Consider the following 23,473-nt stretch of genomic DNA (forward strand, 5'->3'; position numbering starts at 1 on the left):
GGTTGATTCTGCCAGCCATGGGGACGTGAGTTGTTAAGAGGTAGGTTGGTGAACTTGACACCTGGAGGCACTCGGTGAGTCTTCAGACAGACTGTGCTGCGCTTAGCTGTCTCTCATTCACTGTTGCGCTTCGCCAAATCTAGTAGAACCCAAATTTTTGGACTCTTTGGCCTTGAGAAAAATCGAAGTTTTCATTCGAGAAGGGTTTGGGACATTCAGGAATAGACAGAAGCAACGACCTGGTAAACGTCCATCCCACTGACCATGGATCTCGTCAATCACCTTTCCGACCGGCTCCTTTTCGCTGTGCCCAAAAAGGGCCGCCTTCAAGCCGCGACTCTCGACCTCTTAACTGGCTCCGACATTCAATTTCGGCGGGAAACCAGACTCGACATTGCCCTGGTGAAGAATCACCCGCTGGCACTTATCTTCTTGCCCGCCGCGGATATCCCCACGTTCGTGGGCGAAGGACGAGTCGATCTCGGGATTACGGGACGAGATCAGGTCGCGGAGCATGACGCCCATCTGGCTCTAGGTGAAGAATCGGGAGTGGAAGAGATCATGGATCTGGGATTTGGAAAGTGTAAACTGCAAGTCCAGGTGCCCGAGAAAGGCCCCATCCAAGATGTGAAGGACCTGGTCGGCAAGAACATCGTGACGAGTTTTACAGGACTAGCCGAGGATTACTTTGCGCGCTTAGAAGGCATGGGTGGGCGCAAGGAGAGCATTAATGGCACGGCTAGTCCGATTCCGAAGCTGAAGACCAAGATCAAATTCGTGGGCGGCAGTGTGGAAGCAGCTTGCGCGCTCGGCGTAGCAGACGGAATCGTCGACCTTGTCGAGTCCGGGGAGACGATGAGAGCGGCAGGACTCAAGGCGATCGAAACGGTGGTCGAGAGCACGGCCGTCTTGATCAAGTCGAAATCCGTCTCGAACGAACAACTCGTCGACAAGATCGCTGCGCGGATACGAGGGGTCATTACAGCGCAGAAATATATCCTGTGTCAGTACAACGTGCCACGGGCAAAATTGACGACTGCGACAAAGATCACTCCGGGCAAACGGGCTCCCACGATAACAGCGTTGGAGGAACCGGACTGGGTGGCCGTGAGTTCGATGGTCGAAAAACAGCACATTGCAACGGTCATGGATGAGTTGACAGCAGTGGGCGCGACAGATATTTTGGTCTTGGACATTGCGAATTCCCGGACTGGCTAGCGGCGGCTCCATGGGAATGAATGCATGAATGAGCGATGCAGTGGCGCAATGACATAGAGGAATGCTTTGAGACGGGACAAGTTCCCCAGGGAGGTACCGTCAAAACTTAGAGCGGGGGACTTTCATGAAAGCCTTCAGCGCGATGAGGCTCACGAAGCCCAACTCCAGAAGGTTAGAGGACTGCCAACAGGAAATCAAGTGGCGATTGTTAGACGACGGACATTTCTCCTGGGCATCATTCTTGAAGAAAGCCGATTTGGTCCCTGCTGTGCAAGTATGACACAAGTATCACATGTATTCTAGGTAAAGCAACAATTTAAATTGCGCATCGTGGAGGATGTTACTGGCGTCATTTGATTGCTGCTTCCGGTCATTCTCGAGGGCAGCTAGGCTGCGATCATTAAGTCTCTCTCCCCACAATTCCCGCCTTGGTCCGGCATCAAGTAAGAGGCCGTGCAATGCACCGAATTGATTTGAGCTTGATGACTTTTCCCTCGAGATAGACAAGCACCAAATGACATCACACAGCTGGTGTTACTAAGCGAGCACTGCCCGCTTCATGCTCCCACTGCATCCCACGCGACACATTTCTATCCCAATATCCCCAGGCTCCGAGACTGGGGAGCCGTGAATCCTCAAACAGACCTTATGTGAAAATCTGGAGCAGCGCCTCGGGGCTTCTATCATAACCACCCACAGGCGTGCACATTGATCACACGGATTTTAGAGCATGTCGGCAAAGAAAAGTGGTCCGCTGCCTTCCGACTCAGCGCCTATCACCGAATCTCTCCTCAGTCGCTTGATTGTTGCACCGGTGCTGTTCGTATCATTTCTGATATCGCTATTCCTCATTGACCGCCAAACGTATGGCAGCATCTTCGGCCGATCCGGCAGTCAAGATGGATATTACCATTCCCACCAGCGCAAGTTGGCCAAGCGAGAGATGGACGACGCTTTCCAAATGCGAAGCAAGGTCATCGCTGCCATGGTATTGTTGAGCGCGGTCTCCCTGGCTCTGCTTGCTTGGATACTGGAATCGACGTGGAATGTATGGAGATTTAGGACGTGAATATTGCTGCGTTGAAAACGGGCGACTTCAGTTTTCGGCAAAATTTCCTACCGAACGTTTGATGGTTTCATGCGGCAGGAAAGGTTGTTTGAGGTATTCACTTCTCAGGGGCATCTTTTGGGAGTTTGGTTAGCCGTCGAGTTACCAAGGCACACGAGCTTCATGGGATTGTTCTTGTGGTTGAACTTACCTGGGAGTCTCTCAATGACATATTTTCCGCGGGCCACACTCATGATAGGCACTCCAGGCACCTTTCGAATTCTCCTCTTCAAGTCTCTATCGTTGGTAGCCACGATGTAGATCTTGTGTCTCATGACTCTGTCGACTATGCAGTCATCGGCGTATGTGCCTTTGTGACCGCATTTCAGTCGCTCCCATCTTTCGTCTCTTGCGATCCGCAACGCAATCCTATACTTCTGTCCAAGCTTTTCGAGTTCAGCCATTACGCAGTCTGTAATGATCGGTATGCATTTTGCGTAGAGACAATCCATCATTGTGGGTAGCAGTTCGAGTTTCTTCTGAACGGTATGGGAGAGAAAGTTCGTATCGACGAGAACATTGTAAGGCGGGACGAGGGCAGTATTGTACTGAAAGAACAGAGAAGACGAGACTTGAGGCCTGTTTGACTTAGCAGGATCTTCTCTAAACCGAACATCTTGGATCACTTACGCTTCTCGTATCACGTCGTCGTCTGTCTTCTTGGATTCCGCCGCCTTACCAGTCTCTTGATTCTTTTTGAGACGAGCATCTCGCTGGCCGATGATTTTCTTGACTTGAAACTTGCGCGTCTTCTTATGGACGCCCATTTTGGACGACCGACGGAGAAAGAAGATCTAACCTTGAGATTCCTGCTGTGTTGTGCACCAGAGAAAATTGTACAAGCCACGGGCATAACAACAAGCGAGAAAACTTAAGGCCGGGACTAACTGCGTGCAGCCACACATTTCCTTCTGTTCTCTAAGGTGGAAATCCCCCCACTTACAGGTACGTAGGTGCCACTTCCCAGCCACAATCGCTCACGTTATCCCTTCCGTGCATGCCTAACCCGGCAGCGTTTAGCGTGCGCAAAGCCCCAAAATAACCAAGCGAGGGGCTTGAGCCGGGCTTGTTAGGGGCGCCGAACCCATGGCCTTGGGGCGCGACTCCTCGAAAAGCCAGATCTGAAACCCTCTCACATTATTGCGAAGCACGTCCGTCGTCACCCTTGCACTCCTTTCAACACCGATTTCTGACCTTCATCCTCTCTTTACCGCCTGATATTAGTTCACAATCAACCTACTCTCCAGCATCCTTTCCAGTATAGGCGCGTCCGTCATAACGCAAACATGGTCACCAACAGCGCGCTTCCAACCCTTCCGGGCGGGTTCAACTATCCCCCTCCTACTGTCCCCCCAAAGGCCGGCGCCCCTTACCTGGCCAGTTCCAAACTGCCTGAAAACTTTGTCTTTATCGTCGTCGGTGCCGTGTTGGGCTTTGTGGCCGTCCTCATCATTGGCTGGCGAATTCTTATGTCCTGGTCTATAAATCGCAGCTTTAGACGCGACGCCAGCAGTGGTGCCGGCAGCGGCGTCGCTTACACACCACTCGCAGACATTAAAAAGAACCCAGCAATACAATCCTCACATGATATGGCAGACCTGAGCAAACTGCCACGATCCTTCTCAAGTGTACCCTCGCTATTTTTCTCACCCACGGCGGAAGTAGCGAAACAGAGCCAGCGACCTACAAGCAGCCAGAACACACACCTGCCGGCTGGACATTACCGCGACGCCTCGGATTCATATCGGCGATGATTCTCAAAAATTAAAAATATAAGCTGGAATATCCTGGTTCTTTTGGTTTAAAATAAGACGGTGCTGGAGCTGGCCTTGGAACGAAGTTGTCAAAGATGGGTGATCCCGCACCACGAGGCGCAGGCCGACTCAGTTTATGAGCGGAATATCCACTCTGAGCCACTGAGAAGCGTCACAGGGCACCGTCAATCGTCCTTGATAGAGGGGGATATGGCCTGACGCCTTCTTAGGCTTCGAAAATTCGTGGCAGATGATACACACAGGTGGTGCTGGATGAGTCTAAGCCTCACAGAGTTGTCCGCAAGGCCGTGGCGTCAGAGGGATTTGCAGATGGCGGTCACTTACGGGGATAAATTGTTTGCACGAGCTACCATAAATGAGCCAACTACCGTAACGGCCATAATACTTGGATTGGATTGTTCGGGAATTTGGGCATTGAGCGAGGCGTTCTTTGGTGGGAAGGGCCTCGTCATGGCTGTACAATGCGCAGAGTTGTCAAGTCGAAGCTGTTTTGGTATTGAATCTAGTGACATCCAGATGCCGTTGCCATTCCCATTGCGTCCCACTGTGTGGAATTGTTTCCACTGCTCTCATTTAATGGCGACATCTGCGGCAACAAAATGTGCGCATCAAGCAGCCTGCCGCTCCGCCGTATCGAGAAATCATTCGGACCAGCCAATCGGAGCTCTCCATTGCCTCATATTGATCAGTGTGCATCTGGAGAGTGCTTGTAGTTGCAGGAGCTTCATTGTCTGCCATCTCCCTCCTATCTTCACTTTCCTCTGCTCCTGATTCGATCCTGTACTTTTTTTTGTCCTCATCCAGCTTGAATCTCTCACCATGTCCCTTTCCCGAGGCAGTGTCGCCCTACGACACATCCATACTCTCCCCGCCGGTCGTCGCTCTTTACTGCGGACCACCCAACGTCGCTGGGCGCGTGTCCACGACGTCCGCTTCGTAACTACACATAGAAATCAGGAGAAAATCTTGGACCGGTATAGACAGAAGCTGGAACAGAAGGCGAAGGAGTAAGTCTACCCACACAAATGCCTCGAGCCCTGGTGTGTGGCGTTCCGAAGGAGCAAGGCGAAAGGTGAACGCACTGTCGATACAGGAATTTTGGGGGGCTGGCTGTCATCTTGTGCAAATGAAGCTAATGACTGTGTTTGAATCAGCGAAGGTCATGATTCCATATCCTCCCTCACGGAAGCGTATAAGGATAAAATCAAAGACTACAAGCGTGCAGCCAGTGCCGCATTTCCATCAACACCTACGGGCCAAAGCCCGCAAGCACAACCATCTCCATTCCAACAACCTCCGCCTCCTCCGCCGACTCAGCAGCCAACATCTCCAGCAAGCCAGCCACAAGGGAAATCTTCGGCTGCAAACCAAGCTCCTGGCGCACCTGGGATAAAGCCTCTCTCGTCGTACCTCGACCTTGAAAAAGTGGCCTCCCTCCCAAACAAAGAGGTGGAATACATCTGGCGACTTCGGCACGCAAACGACCCATTGTCGCTGTGTGCCGTTATTCCGTTGGAGACATATAATCGCATCTACCGCACTGCGAGAAAACACCCACAATTTGTCCTTCCCTTACCTCGCCCTGTGGCCGAGGATGGCAGCGGCGACATGAAACAATCTTCCGACGGATTCGGAGGCGATGAACAACGGTCCGCTGCGGATATTCATTTCTTACAATGGGGGTTCCATCCTCCTGCGGGTCTTCCCCAAAGTCCGGACGTGAAAACTGCGAATACCCACACGAGTACTGTGCTCTTCACGCACTTGGCTGCCTTCAAGCTCCACGGAACCTATGCTCAGCCACACACGACAATCACGCATCACCTCGATCTCGCGGACTCGCATGGCTTGGTTTTGTTGAACGGCTCTGTTGTCAAAGGGCGGGGTGTGAGTGTGGAAGAAGGCCGTTGGCTTTTGATGTGCCTCCAGAAATTTTATGATCATGAAGGTCATGGAGGGGGCATCGGACGCGAAAAGCGGCATGGACTTCTGGAGAAATTCAGCCAGGGCGACCAGGAGTTCAATCTGGAAGAACTGGTCGATGAAGCTGAGAGGATATCATGAGGCGGCCGCCTTGTTCATTCGTCGACAGGTTCGCTCCGTAACTGGTCCTTGTCGACATCAACATCGGCTCTCTTGAGCTTCTCCCCACGTGCACCTCTCAGCACGTCTCGGACCAGAAATCCCCAGATCGCCTCAAAGTAGCCTGGCTCTGCCACGGTTGAATTGTGGTCGCCATGGGGGAATTCTTTCCAGACCTTCGCCGTGGGACATTGATCGAAGAGGGTCTTCATCATGGATGGTGGTACTATCTCATCCCGCAGACCGGAAAGAAAGAGAACGGGAATTTCTGCATCTTCCACCTTGGCTAAACTCTGTTCCGAATCCCACCGCTGGTGACAAAGATACGAAAGGTATTTCGCCGCTGGCATGATCGATGGGATCAACTTGCGAATGGATAAGAAGGTATTCTCCAAGATGACCCCGGAGATGTCGCCGACTTGATAATTTGTCTGCAACAGCTTGATCGCCAGCGCGCCACCCAGGCTCTGGCCGTATAAGACAATGTTGGTGTTCCTCAGCTCTTTATGATTGCGCACAAAGTCGAGCGCCGTCTGCCCATCGACGGAGAGTCCATCTTCGCTCGGCGAGCCAGTCGACAACCCGTAACCCCGATATTCCACCATGAAGACATGACAGCCCAAACTCTGGGAGAGGACTTTCCCTATGGGAAGGCGGTGGCCGACGTTGCCAGCATTGCCGTGAAAGGTCACCAGAGTGACATTCTTTCTCAATGAAGGATCGGAAGGTCGCAAGAGGTAGGCATGGAGGGTCTCGCCGTCCGGCGTGGGAAACTTTACGGATTCGGCGTCCTGAATACCGTACTTTTCAGGAGGGTCCACAGTCGTCCTGGAACCAGCAGGTAGATTTGCGGGGTAGATAATGTCATTCTGCTTGAAGTAGAGGAGGCTGCTTCCGAGAGCTGCGAGGCCTGATGTCGCGAAGACGGGTATGCGTAACCAGGAGAGGTAAGACGAAGCCATGGCGACAGTTTCATCCAAGCTCAGCCTGACCAAGGTGTGATTTGACTGCGGGAGGAGGTATGACCTTAGGACGGAGTACATACAGCACGGAGACTTGTAGGCAACTAAGAATGAGAAGCAGAAGCTTCTTGGGAGAAAATGTGGCTCTATATGTTTGGAATGAAGGAGATAGAGGGATTCGCTTTCAGGAGGGCTCGAATCTTGGGGTCCTTGACGTGGACGGCAAGGCAACCCTCCATGTTTGGAAGGTCGTCACTCGGTGCACTGTCCCTGCTGTGTTGGCACCATGGGCACCTTTGAAGGTAGTTTTGGCGAGCTTAGCCGCTTGAACCGCCAAGTGGCGTCTAATTAAGCCCCGGCGCTCAACAGGCATTTTTGTTTGCCGCCCGCAGCTTTCCCCAAGGTTGAATTGAGAGTAGACGCGTTTGCTGGTTCTGCCTTCCCGTGCTGCGCAGCTTCACCATACATCCGCCTTGCATTCATCATTCTACCATCGCCCAAACATACGCCTTTGCAGTACTACCGAGCACAAGGTCGAAGTCTACACATCCCTTTTCTACATTTTTGCAATCATGATCGGCCCAGGCACCGGCATGCTTGGAGAGGATGGAATCCATGTCGACATGAACCATCTCAAGTCGGGGGAAGTCAACCTGGGCACATCCATTATGGCCATCAACTTCAAAGACGGGGTCATTCTTGGGGCAGATAGTCGGACCACGACAGGAGCATATATTGCCAACAGAGTGACGGACAAACTCACCCAAGTACACGATACCATCTGGTGCTGCCGGTCAGGGTCAGCAGCCGACACTCAGGCCGTCGCCGACATTGTTCAATACCATCTTGGGATCTATGGGATCATGAACAATGAGGCTCCCACCACCCAGACTGCTGCTGCCCTGTTTCAAGAGTTGTGCTACGAGAACAAAGACCAACTGAGGTGAGATGGGCGAAAACCATCCCGACACGTGTCTTGGAACTTTGACTGACTTGTTTTCAGTGCTGGCATCATTATTGCGGGCTACGATAGGCGAAACGGCGGACAAGTCTACTCGATACCTCTAGGAGGATCATTGCACAAAGGGCCGTATGCTATTGCAGGTTCAGGATCAACGTACATCTACGGATACTGTGATGCACACTGGAAAGAAGCTATGACAGAAGAAGAAGGAATCCAATTTGTCAAGGGAGCATTAAGAGAAGCCATAAAATGGGACGGCAGCTCGGGCGGTGTCATTCGGATGGTGGTGTTGACGGCGAAGGGCGCTCAGCGACATTTGTATCTTCCAGACCAGGACTATCGAGGACCAGGAAGAGACTGAGTCGAACATTAAAAGGGGTTTGAGGCGGCGTACAAGGATCCTTTCTGGAGGTTGCATGTGCATGTTCTGAGCAATGGGCATAAGCAAGTTCGACAGAAGAGTACTATTGCTTAAGCAGGTGATTCTTCTTTTGCATGATACCAGGAATCTGGCAGGAGCATGACTCGCGCTGCCACTGGGTGATGATTCGTGTAAGAGTAAACGATATGTGCCTTGAGGCCTCCTTGGAGGGCGGTGATGGTTGTTGATTGCTGTTCAGCCGCCTTCTGTATGGTGTATGCAGAATGATGCAAGCGTGCGCAGCACTGGCATTACTGGTGGACGGCAGGGCGGGCGATGGCAAACCTGCTACCTAGGAACCGCCTGTGCCAATGCTCCGCCGGTCTTCGGGTCTTTACGTGCTGGGCGGTGATGGCTAGCAGCTTTGACCACTTGGAAACTGCGCCTCGCAGCTTCAACCCAAGCAACCCACCCATGCCACCCAGACTGCCCTCGCTGCCAAACCTAAACCCAAACCACCCGATTCCCTCTCGCTGAGACTCTCCATCTGCATGCACTTTCTTGTTACTCTCATCTTCATATCTTGCCACTTGTATCTATCGTGTCGGCCGTCGAAGTCTGGAGGGATAGACGCGCCTGACTGCACTGACATCACATACCTCCAGCGGCGACTTCCCAGCAATGTCTTTGGTAAGTCGACACAATCCTTTCTTTTTCCCCCACCCACCGCTCGCTGCGTCGTGGGCTGCGAACTACGCTGCACATGCTAGCTCTCCGCCGACCGCCAACTTGATCAAATGCATGCCGAACATCCACCACCACCGTCCAACCTGCCTCTAACCCCCGTCGGGCGCTCTGGAAGACTGTATTACCTCCTGTCCGCCCCTCCATACAAGTTGCTGGAGGCCTGGTAACCACAATCACCTTGTCGCGGACCTGTGCACCCACAAAGAGACGCTGGGGAATCAGGCTGGGCAGTGCTAGGCTGAGGCTGGTGCAGCTGCGATGGGACTTGGCTGGGTTGTTCATACCTAGAGATCGGCTAACAATCCCTATCGCAGACATCCTACGCCAAAGGTTGAGATGGGCTCGCTGGTGATCAGCCAAGTGGCGCCGGGACTCGGTCAGCATCCCTATCACCACATGATGGTGGACACCAATCCTCATCACGAAGACTCCGACAGAGGATACAGCGCAAGCGCCTCCTCTGATCAGACACCTGTCATCCACGAGCCTTCGGAAGATTCGTCGACTCCAGGGTCACAGCACGATGACCATGAGCCAGGCAGTGCTCATTCATCCTCTCCCCACCATCAACATTCCTCTTACTACCCTCAAAATGTGAACCAACACTCGCGTGGATTCGATCAGTCCGGCTTCCCTCTGACCAGCGACCCTCGCGTCGTGGTCGCCAACTCTCCTCCCTCTCCGCGGTTACAACCCACTTATCGCTCAACTAGGTCATTAGGCGCGTCAGAAGCAAGTTCTCCTAGTCGGATAAAAGTGAGAGACTTGTCACATATCCGCAGTCTTGCGAGTGAAGAATACTTGAACCGTCCGCGATTGTCAGGTCGCTCTGCCAGCTCCTATTCGGATACAGGGAGGCAATATGAAATCAGTGCCATGCCCGTTACAGACATTATCGAAATGGTCGCGGGTCTTCTTACCAAGATAACCACCACCAATGATCGGCAGCACGAGCACCATCGCCCAATTCCTCTAACAGAGGAACAGAGTCATCTAAACCCGCACGCATCTTGCGTCCTGGCTTTTCACGGCAAGAACGTTCCCGGAATTACGATCCTAAGTTATCTGAGTCGGATACATAAGTATTGTCCAACTACCTACGAGGTTTTCTTGAGTCTGCTGGTCTACTTTGATCGCATGACGGAGATGGTCAATCGGGGGCTTCTTGGGAACGTCAACAGGCGACCGGACGATTCGCCTGCCACAGCGCCTGAGTCATCCACACCCACTCCGCGTTCCCCGGTTCCTATGAACGTGGACAGCCCTCAAGAGCACCACGATATCAGCACGCCCCCCTCTCCCTCGGACTCACGCCAACAGTCCCTGCATCAGCATCCCTCATCGCCACAAACATCCAGCGCTCCGACCGATTTGTCACAATTTTTCGTGGTTGATAGCTACAACATTCATCGCCTGGTAATTGCCGGTGTCACTTGCGCCAGCAAATTCTTCTCTGATGTTTTTTACACGAATTCTAGATACGCAAAGGTATGTTTTGCTCGGCCGGTAAAGCCTTTGGCAAACCAGCCTCTTTTTCAGCGGTGACGCTTGGCACAACTGTCCTAGTGAATCCAAATGCTGACGTATGATTGATTTGACAGGTGGGAGGGCTACCCCTAGCCGAACTGAACAACCTTGAACTCCAATTCCTCCTTCTCAACGACTTCAGACTTTCTGTACCGGTGGAGGAGCTCGAGGCCTACGGCACTATGCTGGTCGAGTTTTACGCTAGGGAATTACTGGCCCAGCAACAGCTCGCTCAGCAACAACAGCAGCAGCATCATCAAAGTGGTACAGCTGGTCCATCTCCTCCCACTGGTGCGGGAGATGGGATGTACATGCGCTCCCCGGGAGCCGAAGTTGGATCATCGTCGACACAGGAGTAGTTGGTGGGCCTCCCAAGTGAAGGAAGACATTTTACCTGAGGGAACAAGACAGAGCTTTGGTGATGAAACGGATACGGAACCTATTTCCAGTCAACGGCCCGCCTTTTGTTGACGTTTACGAGATTGCCGAGTCATGAACGGATGCCATACCTATTAGACCAGATCTTTTGTCAGAGTGTTTTAGTTATGTTTCTGTCTGTGCGGAAGGATGTTGGCATCCTTTGAGCTCGAAATCGAGCTGAGGGACAACATGGGCGTTGGCGAGTGGAGGAGGCATTTTTCGTTCTTTGACTGCTTTTACATCGAGACGACCGAGACCAGAATGCTTCGGAATAGATGTTCGAATCGAGGTCGTTTCTAGAAACAATCGATCTGATGAGACAAGCCTCCCCGTTGGTTACGAGGTACTTTCTTTGTCGGTTTTCAGCTTGCCTCGTACTATGTCCCCTTCTTTCTTGAAGTCTTATCGTTTCTGGTCTTATTGTTCTCGTGTTCGTGCGCTGCCTAATCTCATCCGAGCTTCTTGAAACAAACCATCGTGCCATCATGACTCATCGCAGCGCCCTACCCTTATTTGAGACCCTGGAGGAAGCTTGAGTTTTGTAAGGCTGTGCTCTGTCCAGATGATGATATATATCCCCTTGGAGGGGAGAGGCGAGAATGGTGACGAAAGTATACATGAGGAGAAGAGAGGAAGATCAGAGAGGCACAAAAGACGGGGAAGAAGATGCCTTCTTTTCTGTTTCATATTGCTGTGAGGGAGATACAACAGTTGCTGTTGATACCAAGATCGGACAGGACTTTTGAAGATGGGCAATAACTTTTGATTCTAAGACTACCTGGGTATGTAGTGCGTAGTATGCTGTCAGGGAATGGAGCCGAGCAAATCTGATATAATAAAAACAATGCATAAAAAAGTCCTCACTTGATTGTCCCGACTGGGCGTGTCTGAAAGCTTTGTAAGAATGCAATGTCGAAAAAAGACGCCTTCCGCCGGGGTTTCAGGCATAATGTCGTGTTGCGTCGTGTCCGCTTTGATCGAAAGCTCGCAACTTTGCTGCATACCTGATGTGCATCACCAGTATTTATGCACCCGTACACACTGCGTCTCGCACAGAGCCCTTATTCATCCACCATCGCCTGCATTTTCCACCCCGAACGCAAACATTTCCATATGTCCCTCAAGAACCACGGAACAAGAATTGCATGTCCTCTGGCGTCAATTTATCTAACGCGACCTGGTCATTGTTCACCGTACCATTGATCATGTTGGCTTTCTTTTCTTGGAGCAACACCATCCTTGACTCGACCGAGTCTTCGATACACAACCGAGTGATGACGCAAGGGCGACGTTGGCCGATTCGATGGCAGCGATCCGCAGATTGCCATTCGGCGGCAGGGTTCCACCATCTGTTTGAAATTTCAGTCAGTAATGGTTGTTGAGGCAAAGAGATTCTGCTGCACTTACGGGTCGACAATGTATACTCTGCTGGCCTCTGTCAAGTTCAAGGCAACACCGCCTGCTTTGAGAGAGACGAGGAAAACCTCAACGTCGACATTGTTCATGAAATGTTCGATCGTCTTCTGTCTCTGCGCAGGAGTCATACTTCCATCCAACAACACCGTGCTGAATCCCGACTTCTGCAGCCGCCACTGGACGAGTTGTAGCATGCTGGTGAACTGCGAGAACACAATAGATTTGTGCGTTTGTTTCTTGCTGCGCAACTTGTACAGGTCATACACGAGCATTTCAATCTTTGTGGAGCTGGTCCAGTCCTCCATCTTGATGCGGTTGATGATAGATGACTTCTTGACATTTTCTTCATCCTGCTCGATTTCCGGCTGGTCCCAGTCTATGACCAAGGGAATGTGGCATCTAGGACAATCTGCGTCTTCCTCAGAGCCTCCGTAGTCACTACCTGCGAAGGACTGGACGTATGACTTGGCGCACTGGCGGCAGAATTCGTGACGGCACCGCGAACGGATGGCATCTTCGGCAGGTTCGTCGCAGACACAGCAGACGAGAACATTCTGCCCACCTTCTGCGTTTTTGCGCAGGATCAGATCGGGGTGATTGGCGACTTGTCTCATTTGCATGATGAGACCAAAGATGTTGGCATAGTTGTTCAGCATCACACCTTGGGCAACGTAGGTGTCGAATTTGCGAGTCGAGTTCGACATGATACTTTGGGAGAAGTCGCGTTCAATTTCTCCAAAGAACTCGTTGTGTATAACAATCTCTTTTGGTGGTAGCTCCATAGAAGACGTGTGATCTCGCTTCATGCGACGAAGCATGATGCGGTCAGTGATGAGACGCAGCTTGTCCAGACCTTCCTTTCTGAGTTTCTCATCGTCTCCCTGGGTGATTGGGTTAAGAATCTCTTGGTTGAACACAGAGACGTGGTTAAAGCCACTGTGCTGACATTTGGTGCATTTCTTCGACTCATCCTGGGACCAGTGCAGTTCACGACAATCGCATGTCTTGCAAAAATAGCATGCAAACGGATGAATCTCGAGGAAGCGCAAGAGTGAGAAGAACTCGCCAATGCGGTTCTGGACTGGTGTGCCGGACAAGCACCATTTGTAGGTGGCTTTCAAAGCGAAGCAGGCCTTTGCCACACCGGTGGTCCGCTGCTTGATGCTGTGGGCTTCGTCGAGGATCAATCGGTGATACTTGATCGAATGCAACACGCTGTCCTCCTTGACGATTCCGTCGCCTCGACTCCACCCCTTCTGCTCTTTTCGGAACATCGACTCCAGACCAGAATAAGACACCATGATGACATCGTACTTTTTCAGGTCCTTGACAGTGAGAAGCTTGCATTTTGGGTTGGCAGAAGAGTGGTAAATCAGCACCTTCAGCTTTCCACTGGTATATTCTTTGATTTCCGACTGCCATTGCATGAGGGCCACTGGAGGGACAATTACCAGGCTGGGAGCCTTAGCAGGATAGTCGGACATGATAAGGCTGACAGCCTGAATGGTCTTCCCCATACCCATCTCGTCACCGAGCAAGCCACCTTTCCACTGGGACTTTTCCTGTTTGATCATCCAGTCCAGGCCCTCGAGCTGAAAGGGTTTCAGCCTTCGACTGATGCTGGTAGGCTGCGGCGCTTGCACGGGCTTGATGACTGGTATCTTACCAAGGTCCGTCCACATGGTTTTGATTTCTGGGTGGGCCTTTTCTAAGCGTTTGCGTTCTCTCAATTGGCGGCGCTTCGCAGGATTTGCCCAGAACAACATTTCTTCTCGGCTCATCTGCGTCCAATCCACCGACGTGTTCCCGCGTCTAGCCCACGGCGGTTTAGATGAATCGGAATCTTCATCGTCATCGACCTCACTATGGTCTGCCGAGCTCATTGAAACAGGTGGAAGAGTGAAATCGGACAACTCTGTGTCGGCGGTTGAGGCCGCTGACGAGAGTCCTGAGCTGTCGAGCGAAGAGGCAGCGACAGCAGTGGAAGAACCATGGTTGCGGAGGGGAAGCTTGGTTCGACGCTGACGAGTGCTGGCAAGGGGCATTTCATCATCGTCATCATCTGTCACATCAACGAAAGACGGCCGAGTACGACGACGCTTGCTCAGAGGCTCATCATCGCTCTCCTCTGAATCCATCACCGCGTCGTACTCTTCTCTTTGCAGTTTTGCCGCAAGTTTTGCATCAGTGTCTTCGAAATCCAGATCTGTGATTTCAGCGATGTTTCGTTTTCTCGAAGACCCACCTCGGCCACGAAGAGCAAACTCCGAGGACTGGAGTTGCAAAGCCCTGGCTGTAGCTCCAACTTTTGCTTTTGATGTGCCGGGATCAGGTGTTGGGACAGTGCTAGTACCTGGGGTCTCGTAATCGGGCGAATCCATCGAATCGGCTATGGAAGAAGGGGCTGTTGACTCGGACTGCCTGCCACGGCGCTTTGCAGGAGCTGAATCCATCTTAGGGATAACGACTCCTCGGAATGTGCCCTTTGAGGTCGAGGCAGAAACAGAAATCTCATCATCCTCAGAGTCCGCAATCTCTGTGACTGTAGATGCTGAAGGTCGGCCTCGACTTCGGTTGATGCTTCGCTTAGGGGGTACTCTGGTGCGTGAAGGGGACGATTTTTCAGTGGCGACTCTTGAGGCTGTGGGCGGCCGGTCAGTCAGGGGTTAATATGACATTTTCCATATATGTACTTACAAGAAGCCCTTGAAGAGGCCGCAGACCTCGAAGGACGACCTCGAGCCCCCATGGTGGATGTCGAGCCTGAGAGTGATGGCAGAAGTCGGCAAAATGGATAAGGCTCGTTTGATCGACTTCGGAAAGAAAGATCGAGGGACAATCGATAAAGGCCTAGACTTAGCGCGTTTTCTGCCTGGACTGTAGCGCGTGGGACGCGTTAAGTGGTTTTTCAACACAAAAGCGGCACCCTGTAAGAGCACGGCAGGCTGGGCTTTGTGGGGTAAAGCGGCGACAGGGGCTTCGGCCAAACGAACTTCTACCGGATTTCAGTCACAGCCTCGCCAGATACTCAACCCAACGGCTTCGTCACCGGTTCAGTTAATGTCCAGGATGTGAAGAGCGTCTGCTTCTGAAGCTCGCACATTCGTCCTCGAAGAGTCAGCAGGGCTCCAACGGTCTTTCCTATAGCACTTCAGTGCTCCTGCTTTGAAATTCGCAGTATTTATCCAACTGCTCTTTCGAGCAATCGGTCCTCGGTCGAGTATGTGGTGCGTCAATCATAGTCGTAGTTCAAATATAGCAGTGGACATTGGCTTCGAAAGTGATGTTCACTTTCCCTTTGTAAACTCGTACCTCGAACTGGTTGTCACAGGCTGGAAGACACGCACGTGACCACGGATCGCGTTCTTTCACGACGCGCGCCACCAACCGCGCCACGGGGAAAAGTGCCCCTCTGCGCCTTACCAATGCTTTTCTGCCTCACAATCTGCACAGTGAATAGAGAACTTTGTCGCTGGCTCGAAAGCGCCAACCGGGTTTCGCTCACTTGACACAACCTGGTTCTCTGTTCATCTCCTGCTCACTTCTGCCATTATCGCCATTCTTTTCCTTCGATCTGCTTGATCTGAGATTCGCCACCACCAAAACCTTGCACAATGTTAGTCGTCGCCCCTGGAATAGCAGCCTTGCCTGTGTTAACACTGAAAATAGGGCGAACCGGCGTGCTGCTGCACTCAATCGCATCCGCGGACCCCAGTCTGCCCTCACAGACTTCCTCGCCTCTCACAACATCTCGGCCCAACAGATCCAACAGGATTACCAGCAACGCCTCGCCGACGCCGAGCGGGAGAGAAGAGAAAGTACCGAAAATGCGGATGTGGGCCAAGAAGAAGCATCCGACGATGACAGCGAGGATCCTGTCGAGCGCAAGAAGCGTAAGAGAAAACAAGAGATGGCTCTGATGAAGATCAAACAGAGCAAAGAGTTCAAAAAGCGCAAAATGGAGCGTGAACTCGAGGAAGGCAGCGACTTCGAAATGGACGACGATGAAATCGCCAGAGCCATGATGGCCAAAGCCAAGCCTCTGCCCGGCCAACTCGATAACTGTGAGCTCTGTGGCAAGAGATTTACAGTGACACCCTACAGCAGGACTGGGCCTGACGGTGGTCTTTTGTGCACAAAGTGCTCCAAGGAACTGAAGGAGGAGGAAAAGAAGGATGCCCAGGCGAAGAAGAAGAGAGCTTCAGTCCCAAAAGGTCGGCGTCGACAGACCGAAAGCGATCGAATGATGGGCGACGTCAAACCAGGCGCCAAAAGCCTAGTCGACATGTGCGTTCGTAAAGTGGCCGACGTCGTCAATGACATTGAGGAATTTGGTGACATGCCGCAAAACCTGTTGGATCGATTGAGCCAAATCTTCTCTAAACGGAGAGTCCTCACTCCTCGGATCCTCGAGCTCTTCCTCCGCCCTGATGTCGACCGTATCATCGTGTACGACTGCGGCAAGCTGGAGCAGGAAGACTTCCAGAAGATCTTTGCACTGATGCCTCAAGTCGAGATCGTTAACCTGCGCTTTGCGGGCCAGCTGAAAGACGGGCCGCTCCTGTACATGGCCGACAAGTGCAGGAAAATCCGTCACCTTCAGCTTGGGGCAACAAACCTAGTCTCGGACAATGCCTGGGTTGAGCTATTCAATTCGCTTGGTCCTCAACTGGAAAGTCTCAAGTTGTCGGAACTCAATGATTCCTTGAAGGATGAAACGGTGGTGGTACTGGCGGAGAAGTGTCAGAAACTCAAGAGACTCAAGTTGAGGTCTTGTTCTCACATGGGCGAGGCATCGATCGAGGCTCTCTGCTCGCTGCAAAACCTTGAGCATCTCACTCTCGGCAGCGTCGCACAGGAGACCGACGGGGGAGATCTTTACACACTTGTGAGATTGGTTGGTGCCAACCTTCGTACCCTTTGTCTAGAAGACTTCCATGAACTCGGCGGCGATGTCCTCCTGGGCATCAAGAATTATTGCCCAAATCTCCACAAACTGCGTATCCGAGGAAGCAGCATCTGCCTTGATGAGGACTTTGCCGATCTCTTTGATCGCAAATGCCCCTTCCCTCCTCTGCTCTACGCCGACTTTTCCGACAACCGCGACATCGACAGCATGAACCCGGAAGGCGATGAAGACGACCTCATTGGCTTTGGCTCTCTGGCGTTCTCAGCACTTATGGCCCATTCCGGTTCTCGACTCGAGCATCTCAATCTCAAGTCTTGTCGTCACATCTCTCACGCTGCCCTTCTTGAAGTCTTTGACGGTGTCAAGCAGTATCCTTTCCTTAGAGATCTGGATTTGTCCTTTGTTACACAGGTGGATGACGTGGTCATGACTGGAATATTCAAGAGTTGTCCTTCGCTGGCCAAGTTGGCTGTGTTTGCCTGCTTCAACGCCAGGTCGACGAGTATCCCGGCCGGAATCGCCGTGATCGGATTGCCGAACGCGAGTGCGAATATTGTGCAGGGAGACTTCGTCGCCGAGGTGTAATTTCGAGATTTATGCTCGAGAGGGTAGAGAGCGTGAACGACGGATTGGGTGGGTTTCTATGCTGAATTCTTACATGAGGTTATGATGAAAGGACGACGACACAGCGCACAAGGAGGCGCATTGTTGATGCCGGCCTTGATTTTTTAAGCGCCAACGTGGCCCACGAGCAGCTGGTAATCTGCTAATGTGATCAGCTGGTAATGACAATGGTCAAAGGGGAGAAGACCAGGTTCATCTCATCAAAAAGCACATATGAATTATGCTGAGATAGAGAATGTAGAGTATTTGAGGCCAATGCCATTATGACACTCGATCCCCTTTCTGCCTCCACTATCATGCAATGGTAGGTAGTCTTGGGCTGTCTTGGACATGTACTTTCTGCACTTGATGTATATCATTTGCGCACATATCTCGTCCTCATTGTTCCTGCCAATCACTCCCGTTAAAGCATCTCTATGCCCTCCACCAACGCCTCTAGGCTCTCACCTCCCACTCTCTTCTTATTTGATCCCTGCACCAGCGCCCTGGCAAGACCGCCCAGCTGCCGCTGCCTCGTCGTCTCTTCCAACTCCCGACTCTTCTCCCTGGCGACTTCAATCACACTCTCGCCCAGATTGGCCAACCTCGCCACGTTCAAACCGTAGCTGCGATGTGCCACACCTTCGCCCACTTCGTAGAGAAAGGTGATGTTCTCGTCATTCGTCTCTGTGAAACGCATGTGGACGTTTTTGAGTTCTCCATTCGGGAAACCATCCGCCATGCGTGCCAGCATCTGATAATGAGTGATAAACAATGTCAAGCATTTCCGCTCTCTCACGAGGTAGTCGAGCACGGAGGCGGCGATGGCGACACCATCATGCGTGCTTGTTCCTCTGCCCAATTCATCCAGCACTACCAGACTGCGGTCCGTGGCGAGTTTCAAAATGTCGCTTGTTTCGCTGAGTTCGACCATGAAGGTCGATTCGCCAGACATCATGTTGTCAAACGCGCCCATGCGGGTGAAGACTGCGTCCAGAATGCCCAACGTTGCGGACGCCGCCGGCACGAAAGACCCGATTTGTGCCATGATGGCGATGAGGGCCACGGAACGGACGTAGGAAGACTTGCCGCCCATGTTGGGCCCTGTCACCAGGAGAGCCCGCGTCGAGTCTCGGCAGATGGAGACGTCATTGGGTACGTAAGAATCGATGAGGAGTTGCTCGACCATAGGGTGGCGGGCGCCTTGCACTTCGATCCGAGTGTCGGATGCAAAGCTGGGACGCACGTAGCCTGGCTGGGATGCCACATTTGCCAATGACAAGAGGCAATCCAGGGCTGCGAGGCTTTGGATTGTGTCACGGAAAAGCTGATACTTTGTGCTGATGTCGGCGAGCAGGTCTCTGAACGCTTCATCACACGCAGCCGCCAGAGACTCCTTGTGCTGGTCCCTCTCTCGCAGAAGCTTGACAATTTCTGGTGGATGAAATCGAGACACCTTTTTGGTTCCCGAGATCTTTGCCCAGGATGCCGGGACTTTCTTGATTGTGGGAGAGTTGTTCTCGACCTCGATTAGGTACTCGATGCCTGCCACAGTCACGTAGTCAATTGCCTTTTTCTTGCCCAATTTTTCGGCGGCAGTTGATCGAAATTGGTCGAGGTCATGCTCAACGCCAGCAATGCCGAATTTATGCTCGGAAATGGCCTCAGTCTCTGAAGCATCCTGGAAGAAGGCGTACTTGTCATCGGACTTGGCAGCTTGAAGATTGATCTTGTCCAGATATCCCACCACCTCTGTCAGTATTACCGGGAGAGAGACCATTGCAGAAGAGATCAGATCTGAGGCGAAACCAGTAGATGCTGCATCAGTCGCATACGCAAATTCGGTCGCCAACATCTGTAGCGACTGGAGGACATTCAATAACTCTGGTCTCGTACACTTGCCGTAGTAAATCCGAATAAGGCTTTTCTCCAGATCGGTCCTAATCTTCGACAACACACGCCTCAACTTATCCGCCTGGACGGCTTTGTCGGGACTCAGAAGCTCTTCCACAGCGTTGAGTCGGTGTTCAATGCTTTGTACATCCAGCAGTGGCCGTCCAACCCATTTTCGCAGCAGTCTGCCTCCGAATTTTGTCTGCGTTCGATCCATCATCCAGTACAAACTGCCTTTTGTGGAATGGTCCGTCTGGTTCAAGTAGATCTCGAGACTTGTCAAGGTGTTTCCATTGAGTAGCATGTGGGATCGAGCGGAAAACGGCTGGAAGTATTTGGCCAGTTGGAAGACGTGCTCAAGTCCATACTCGGACAAGTGTTTGATCATTGCTGAGAGGCAGACGGATACATTTTCTGGTAAAGCCATGATCTTATCAAAGATTTTCGCTGCCTTCTCTGCGTCTGACCGGGAATCTTTGAGCCTTTCGGCGTAAAAAGTCGATATGTGGCTGTGAGCTTGAGCTGCCACAGTTTTCTCTTTTGCAACCCGCTCAACCCGAATCTTGTCGCCGAAAACGTTGGTCTTGCTGCCGGACAGATGGATAACAAGCTTCTCGGTGGCCTTTGAGAGCTCGCCCACGATGAGGAACTCGCATGGCGCAATGTGGAGCAGTCTGGTCTCGATTTCGCTCCGCATGAAACCGTCCTCAAAATCATCGTACACAATATCGCCTGTAGCAGGCTGGACTGCTACCAGACCAACGTGCACTTTTTCGTCATTGCCATAGCCTTTGACGTTGACCTCTGTCATGCAGAGTAGAAATCCAGTCGACGGAGACTGTGGGGCGGGACTCCCTCGACTGTCCTCTTCGATGCCTTCGATGTCGTCGATATAAGTACCTTTTGTGTACAGATTCGTAAGCTTCCTCACGAAAGGTGCGTTTCTGTTATCGCCAACAGCCTTCAACGCTGCGGTCTCCAGTTGTCGCACAACGCCAACTTTGTGACCAGCGGCAACTAGTCTCTTGACATGCACATGCAGTCGATGGACCGGAATGCTTGCAGATGCAAAACGATCCAGGTGTGCCTCGGAGGGATGTTCATCGTACCGGTACTTTCCCGGGATACAAACGATGCTGAGTTCTTTGGCCGCGATCCGGGCGTCTTCGCCAAAGAACCGGAATTTGTAACCAACTTCGACCACCAGCAAGGTGTCCATGTGCGCTCTCTTGATCTCTAAGACTTGCTTTTCCATCGGCGTCAGCTTGTTGCCACCTTTTTTGGTTCGAGAGGTCGATTTCGGTGCCTCTTCGACAGGCTCTTCCTCTCCATCTTCGTTGTCCTGGTCTGCGGCATCCTCTTCGAGCAGTCGGTTTCGCCGCTTGATTTCAGCGATACTGTCTGGCTTTCCCAACTTCTTCACAAATTTCCGGTGTAGCTCGTCTCTTCGTCTCTTCTCCGCACCGCTAATTTCCTCGAGATCCTGGTTTTCCTGCTGAGGTGACGAAGAATAAAAGTACTTTGCTGTCCCGGTTGATGCTCCGGGTTCATTTGTGGCGAGTGTTTGTCCATTGGCAGCAACAGGTCTCAGCGGTATCACAGGTTCCCCGATCTCTTCCTCTTCTCCTATATTTCCAGTCTCCTCTGGGTCTTCTTCAACGGGCGTGATGCGGCGTCTTTTCGGCGTAGGCAATACCAATCCATCGTCTTCGTCGTCCTCTTCCGTGGAGATCTGCGGACGAGATTTGGAGGTAGGAGTCGACGAAGGTCTCTTGAAGAAAGACGATATCGTCTGCTGCTTCTTCTGTGCAGAAGCCATAGTGAGAAGGCCCACTGCCCTATCTGCGGCGAAGAATGAGGGTTCGTCAAGAGTCTCAGCGGGTTGAGAAGGTCAAAGGCAAAACCGTCGTCATTCGAAGGAAGCCACGACTCCGCCAATGAAGTTGCGCCGTAGGACGCGCCACGCGACGCGTCTCCGGAAGGAACAATTTAAAGTGCCGTCAGTATTCCGCATGCCTCGATGAACAATCCAATGATTATTTCCCTGGTCGAGTCAAATACGTTGGCACCTCCATCTGTTCATCTTAAAGGCAAAAACCTCGTTATTGGCGTGGCACAGCCTTTACATATGAAGTCTCACCCCTCCTCCACCGTTATGCCTGTTGGGCCGCCCACGCATCGATCACTCCGTCAGTGTCCGGCTGATACAGCCACCGCATGTCGTCAAAGTTGTCAACGTTGCTGGCATCTACGACCTTCCCCTCACGCACGAGCGCCTCTCTCTCTGCCAGAGGTAAACGCTGGATGTTGGTCTTGTTCGTGGCCCAGTCGAAGACCGCATCCACCCGTGCTTGCCGCAGGGACTGCCAGAACGCCAGCGCATTCTTGAGCCCTAGTCTAGGCTTTGACTTGAGCAGAAGAAGCAGCCTCGTCAGAGCGTACACATCCTCCAGGGCCTGGTTCACGCCCTGTCCGCTGCTCGGAGGCAATGCGTGACTGGCGTCGCCCATGATGATGACCCTGCCAGCCTTTTCTGAATACCATTTCTTCAGCGGTGCCATTCGCATGAAGGGCCACAAAAAGGTTGTATCGACGCGCCGACAAACGGCATCAATGATTCCTTTTGCGGTTGGGCTCTCCCATTTGTCTCGAGTGTTCGCATAGAAATCACGCAAGTAGTCTTTATCCTGAGCCAGCGCTTCCCACTTGTCGCGACTGCGGTCCTCCATGCTGACCTGCATTGCCACCATGACTATGCTTCCCTCCCGATCTTCAGGCATCAGCACCAATGCTCCGGGCCTCCCCTGAATAGTGCATGCACGTTCGTAGTTTTCATACGGCCACTCGACAGAGGTCCAGGGAATGTGACTCAAGACACCCGCAATGCCTGTGTACTCGGGCCCAGGATCGTCTGGATTGACATATTTCCTCACCGAGGAGTGAATCCCGTCCGCCCCGATCAGCATCCCAGCCGACTCAACCCGCCCGTCGACGTTGAAGGTGACACCTTCCTCGCCCTCGCTCACTACGCCTTCGAACCTCGCGCCCCAACAAACCCTGACGCCACGCTCCCTCACCATGCCCAGCATCGTCTCGACCAGGATCCGCCGCCATAACCGGTGGTTCTTGTACCCGTAGAGGGTCTCGTTCGTGATCAGCGTTTTCCGGGTCGTCTCATCGCGCTCGTTCTTATATGTGCGATACTCGGAGAGCCAGCATCGCGAAGAGATCCGTGGCAGCACACCCAGCGAGTCGAGAACGCGCAGGCCATTGGGTGTGAGCACCACGCCGGACGAGTTGGCCGGGTCGGGCGTGTCCGGGTGGCGGAGATCGTAGATTGCGATGTCCGAGGGGTTGTAAAGGTGGTGGTGTAAGAGCGACAGCGTGATTGAAAGGCCCGTCAGGCCGGCGCCGATGATGGCAACCGAAGAGCTAGACGAGGCGTGGGACGATGGTGAGACATCCATTCTCTCTTTCGTACCATTCCG

At 52.4% G+C, this 23,473-nt stretch overlaps 12 protein-coding genes across 12 annotated transcripts; 7 read left to right on the top strand and 5 right to left on the bottom strand.

Annotated features, from left to right (window-relative positions):
• Nucleotides 1-264: 264 nt before the first annotated feature.
• Z520_10502 (uncharacterized protein) lies at nucleotides 265-1,218 on the top strand (the record flags this gene model as incomplete). Its single annotated transcript, XM_016780994.1, has 1 exon — nucleotides 265-1,218. One exon carries the CDS (start codon nucleotides 265-267, stop codon nucleotides 1,216-1,218), a length of 954 nt encoding a protein of 317 aa, XP_016628000.1.
• Nucleotides 1,219-1,948: 730 nt separating this feature from the next.
• Nucleotides 1,949-2,287, top strand: Z520_10503 (uncharacterized protein; the record flags this gene model as incomplete). The annotated part of the gene is made up of 1 exon (XM_016780995.1): nucleotides 1,949-2,287. The coding sequence occupies one exon, from the start codon at nucleotides 1,949-1,951 to the stop codon at nucleotides 2,285-2,287; it is 339 nt and encodes a 112-aa protein (XP_016628001.1).
• A 97-nt stretch (nucleotides 2,288-2,384) lies between these two features.
• Z520_10504 (uncharacterized protein) lies at nucleotides 2,385-3,093 on the bottom strand (the record flags this gene model as incomplete). The annotated part of the gene is made up of 3 exons (XM_016780996.1): nucleotides 2,385-2,401; nucleotides 2,478-2,905; nucleotides 2,957-3,093. 3 exons carry the CDS (start codon nucleotides 3,091-3,093, stop codon nucleotides 2,385-2,387), a joined length of 582 nt encoding a protein of 193 aa, XP_016628002.1.
• Nucleotides 3,094-3,612: 519 nt separating this feature from the next.
• On the top strand, nucleotides 3,613-4,080 carry Z520_10505 (uncharacterized protein; the record flags this gene model as incomplete). Its single annotated transcript, XM_016780997.1, has 1 exon — nucleotides 3,613-4,080. One exon carries the CDS (start codon nucleotides 3,613-3,615, stop codon nucleotides 4,078-4,080), a length of 468 nt encoding a protein of 155 aa, XP_016628003.1.
• Nucleotides 4,081-4,920: 840 nt separating this feature from the next.
• On the top strand, nucleotides 4,921-6,165 carry Z520_10506 (uncharacterized protein; the record flags this gene model as incomplete). The annotated part of the gene is made up of 2 exons (XM_016780998.1): nucleotides 4,921-5,108; nucleotides 5,256-6,165. 2 exons carry the CDS (start codon nucleotides 4,921-4,923, stop codon nucleotides 6,163-6,165), a joined length of 1,098 nt encoding a protein of 365 aa, XP_016628004.1.
• A 14-nt stretch (nucleotides 6,166-6,179) lies between these two features.
• Z520_10507 (uncharacterized protein) lies at nucleotides 6,180-7,145 on the bottom strand (the record flags this gene model as incomplete). The annotated part of the gene is made up of 1 exon (XM_016780999.1): nucleotides 6,180-7,145. The coding sequence occupies one exon, from the start codon at nucleotides 7,143-7,145 to the stop codon at nucleotides 6,180-6,182; it is 966 nt and encodes a 321-aa protein (XP_016628005.1).
• A 572-nt stretch (nucleotides 7,146-7,717) lies between these two features.
• Z520_10508 (proteasome subunit beta type-1) lies at nucleotides 7,718-8,470 on the top strand (the record flags this gene model as incomplete). Its single annotated transcript, XM_016781000.1, has 2 exons — nucleotides 7,718-8,088; nucleotides 8,149-8,470. The coding sequence occupies 2 exons, from the start codon at nucleotides 7,718-7,720 to the stop codon at nucleotides 8,468-8,470; spliced, it is 693 nt and encodes a 230-aa protein (XP_016628006.1).
• A 1,083-nt stretch (nucleotides 8,471-9,553) lies between these two features.
• On the top strand, nucleotides 9,554-11,103 carry Z520_10509 (uncharacterized protein; the record flags this gene model as incomplete). The annotated part of the gene is made up of 2 exons (XM_016781001.1): nucleotides 9,554-10,705; nucleotides 10,819-11,103. The coding sequence occupies 2 exons, from the start codon at nucleotides 9,554-9,556 to the stop codon at nucleotides 11,101-11,103; spliced, it is 1,437 nt and encodes a 478-aa protein (XP_016628007.1).
• Nucleotides 11,104-12,284: 1,181 nt separating this feature from the next.
• Z520_10510 (uncharacterized protein) lies at nucleotides 12,285-15,329 on the bottom strand (the record flags this gene model as incomplete). Its single annotated transcript, XM_016781002.1, has 3 exons — nucleotides 12,285-12,513; nucleotides 12,572-15,221; nucleotides 15,278-15,329. 3 exons carry the CDS (start codon nucleotides 15,327-15,329, stop codon nucleotides 12,285-12,287), a joined length of 2,931 nt encoding a protein of 976 aa, XP_016628008.1.
• A 473-nt stretch (nucleotides 15,330-15,802) lies between these two features.
• Z520_10511 (uncharacterized protein) lies at nucleotides 15,803-18,074 on the top strand (the record flags this gene model as incomplete). The annotated part of the gene is made up of 2 exons (XM_016781003.1): nucleotides 15,803-15,807; nucleotides 16,250-18,074. The coding sequence occupies 2 exons, from the start codon at nucleotides 15,803-15,805 to the stop codon at nucleotides 18,072-18,074; spliced, it is 1,830 nt and encodes a 609-aa protein (XP_016628009.1).
• A 442-nt stretch (nucleotides 18,075-18,516) lies between these two features.
• Z520_10512 (uncharacterized protein) lies at nucleotides 18,517-21,804 on the bottom strand (the record flags this gene model as incomplete). The annotated part of the gene is made up of 1 exon (XM_016781004.1): nucleotides 18,517-21,804. The coding sequence occupies one exon, from the start codon at nucleotides 21,802-21,804 to the stop codon at nucleotides 18,517-18,519; it is 3,288 nt and encodes a 1,095-aa protein (XP_016628010.1).
• A 334-nt stretch (nucleotides 21,805-22,138) lies between these two features.
• Z520_10513 (uncharacterized protein) lies at nucleotides 22,139-23,452 on the bottom strand (the record flags this gene model as incomplete). The annotated part of the gene is made up of 1 exon (XM_016781005.1): nucleotides 22,139-23,452. The coding sequence occupies one exon, from the start codon at nucleotides 23,450-23,452 to the stop codon at nucleotides 22,139-22,141; it is 1,314 nt and encodes a 437-aa protein (XP_016628011.1).
• Nucleotides 23,453-23,473: the final 21 nt, after the last annotated feature.

The sequence above is a fragment of the Fonsecaea multimorphosa genome, assembly GCF_000836435.1.
Source record: "Fonsecaea multimorphosa CBS 102226 unplaced genomic scaffold supercont1.30, whole genome shotgun sequence".
Lineage (NCBI taxonomy): Eukaryota > Fungi > Ascomycota > Eurotiomycetes > Chaetothyriales > Herpotrichiellaceae > Fonsecaea > Fonsecaea multimorphosa.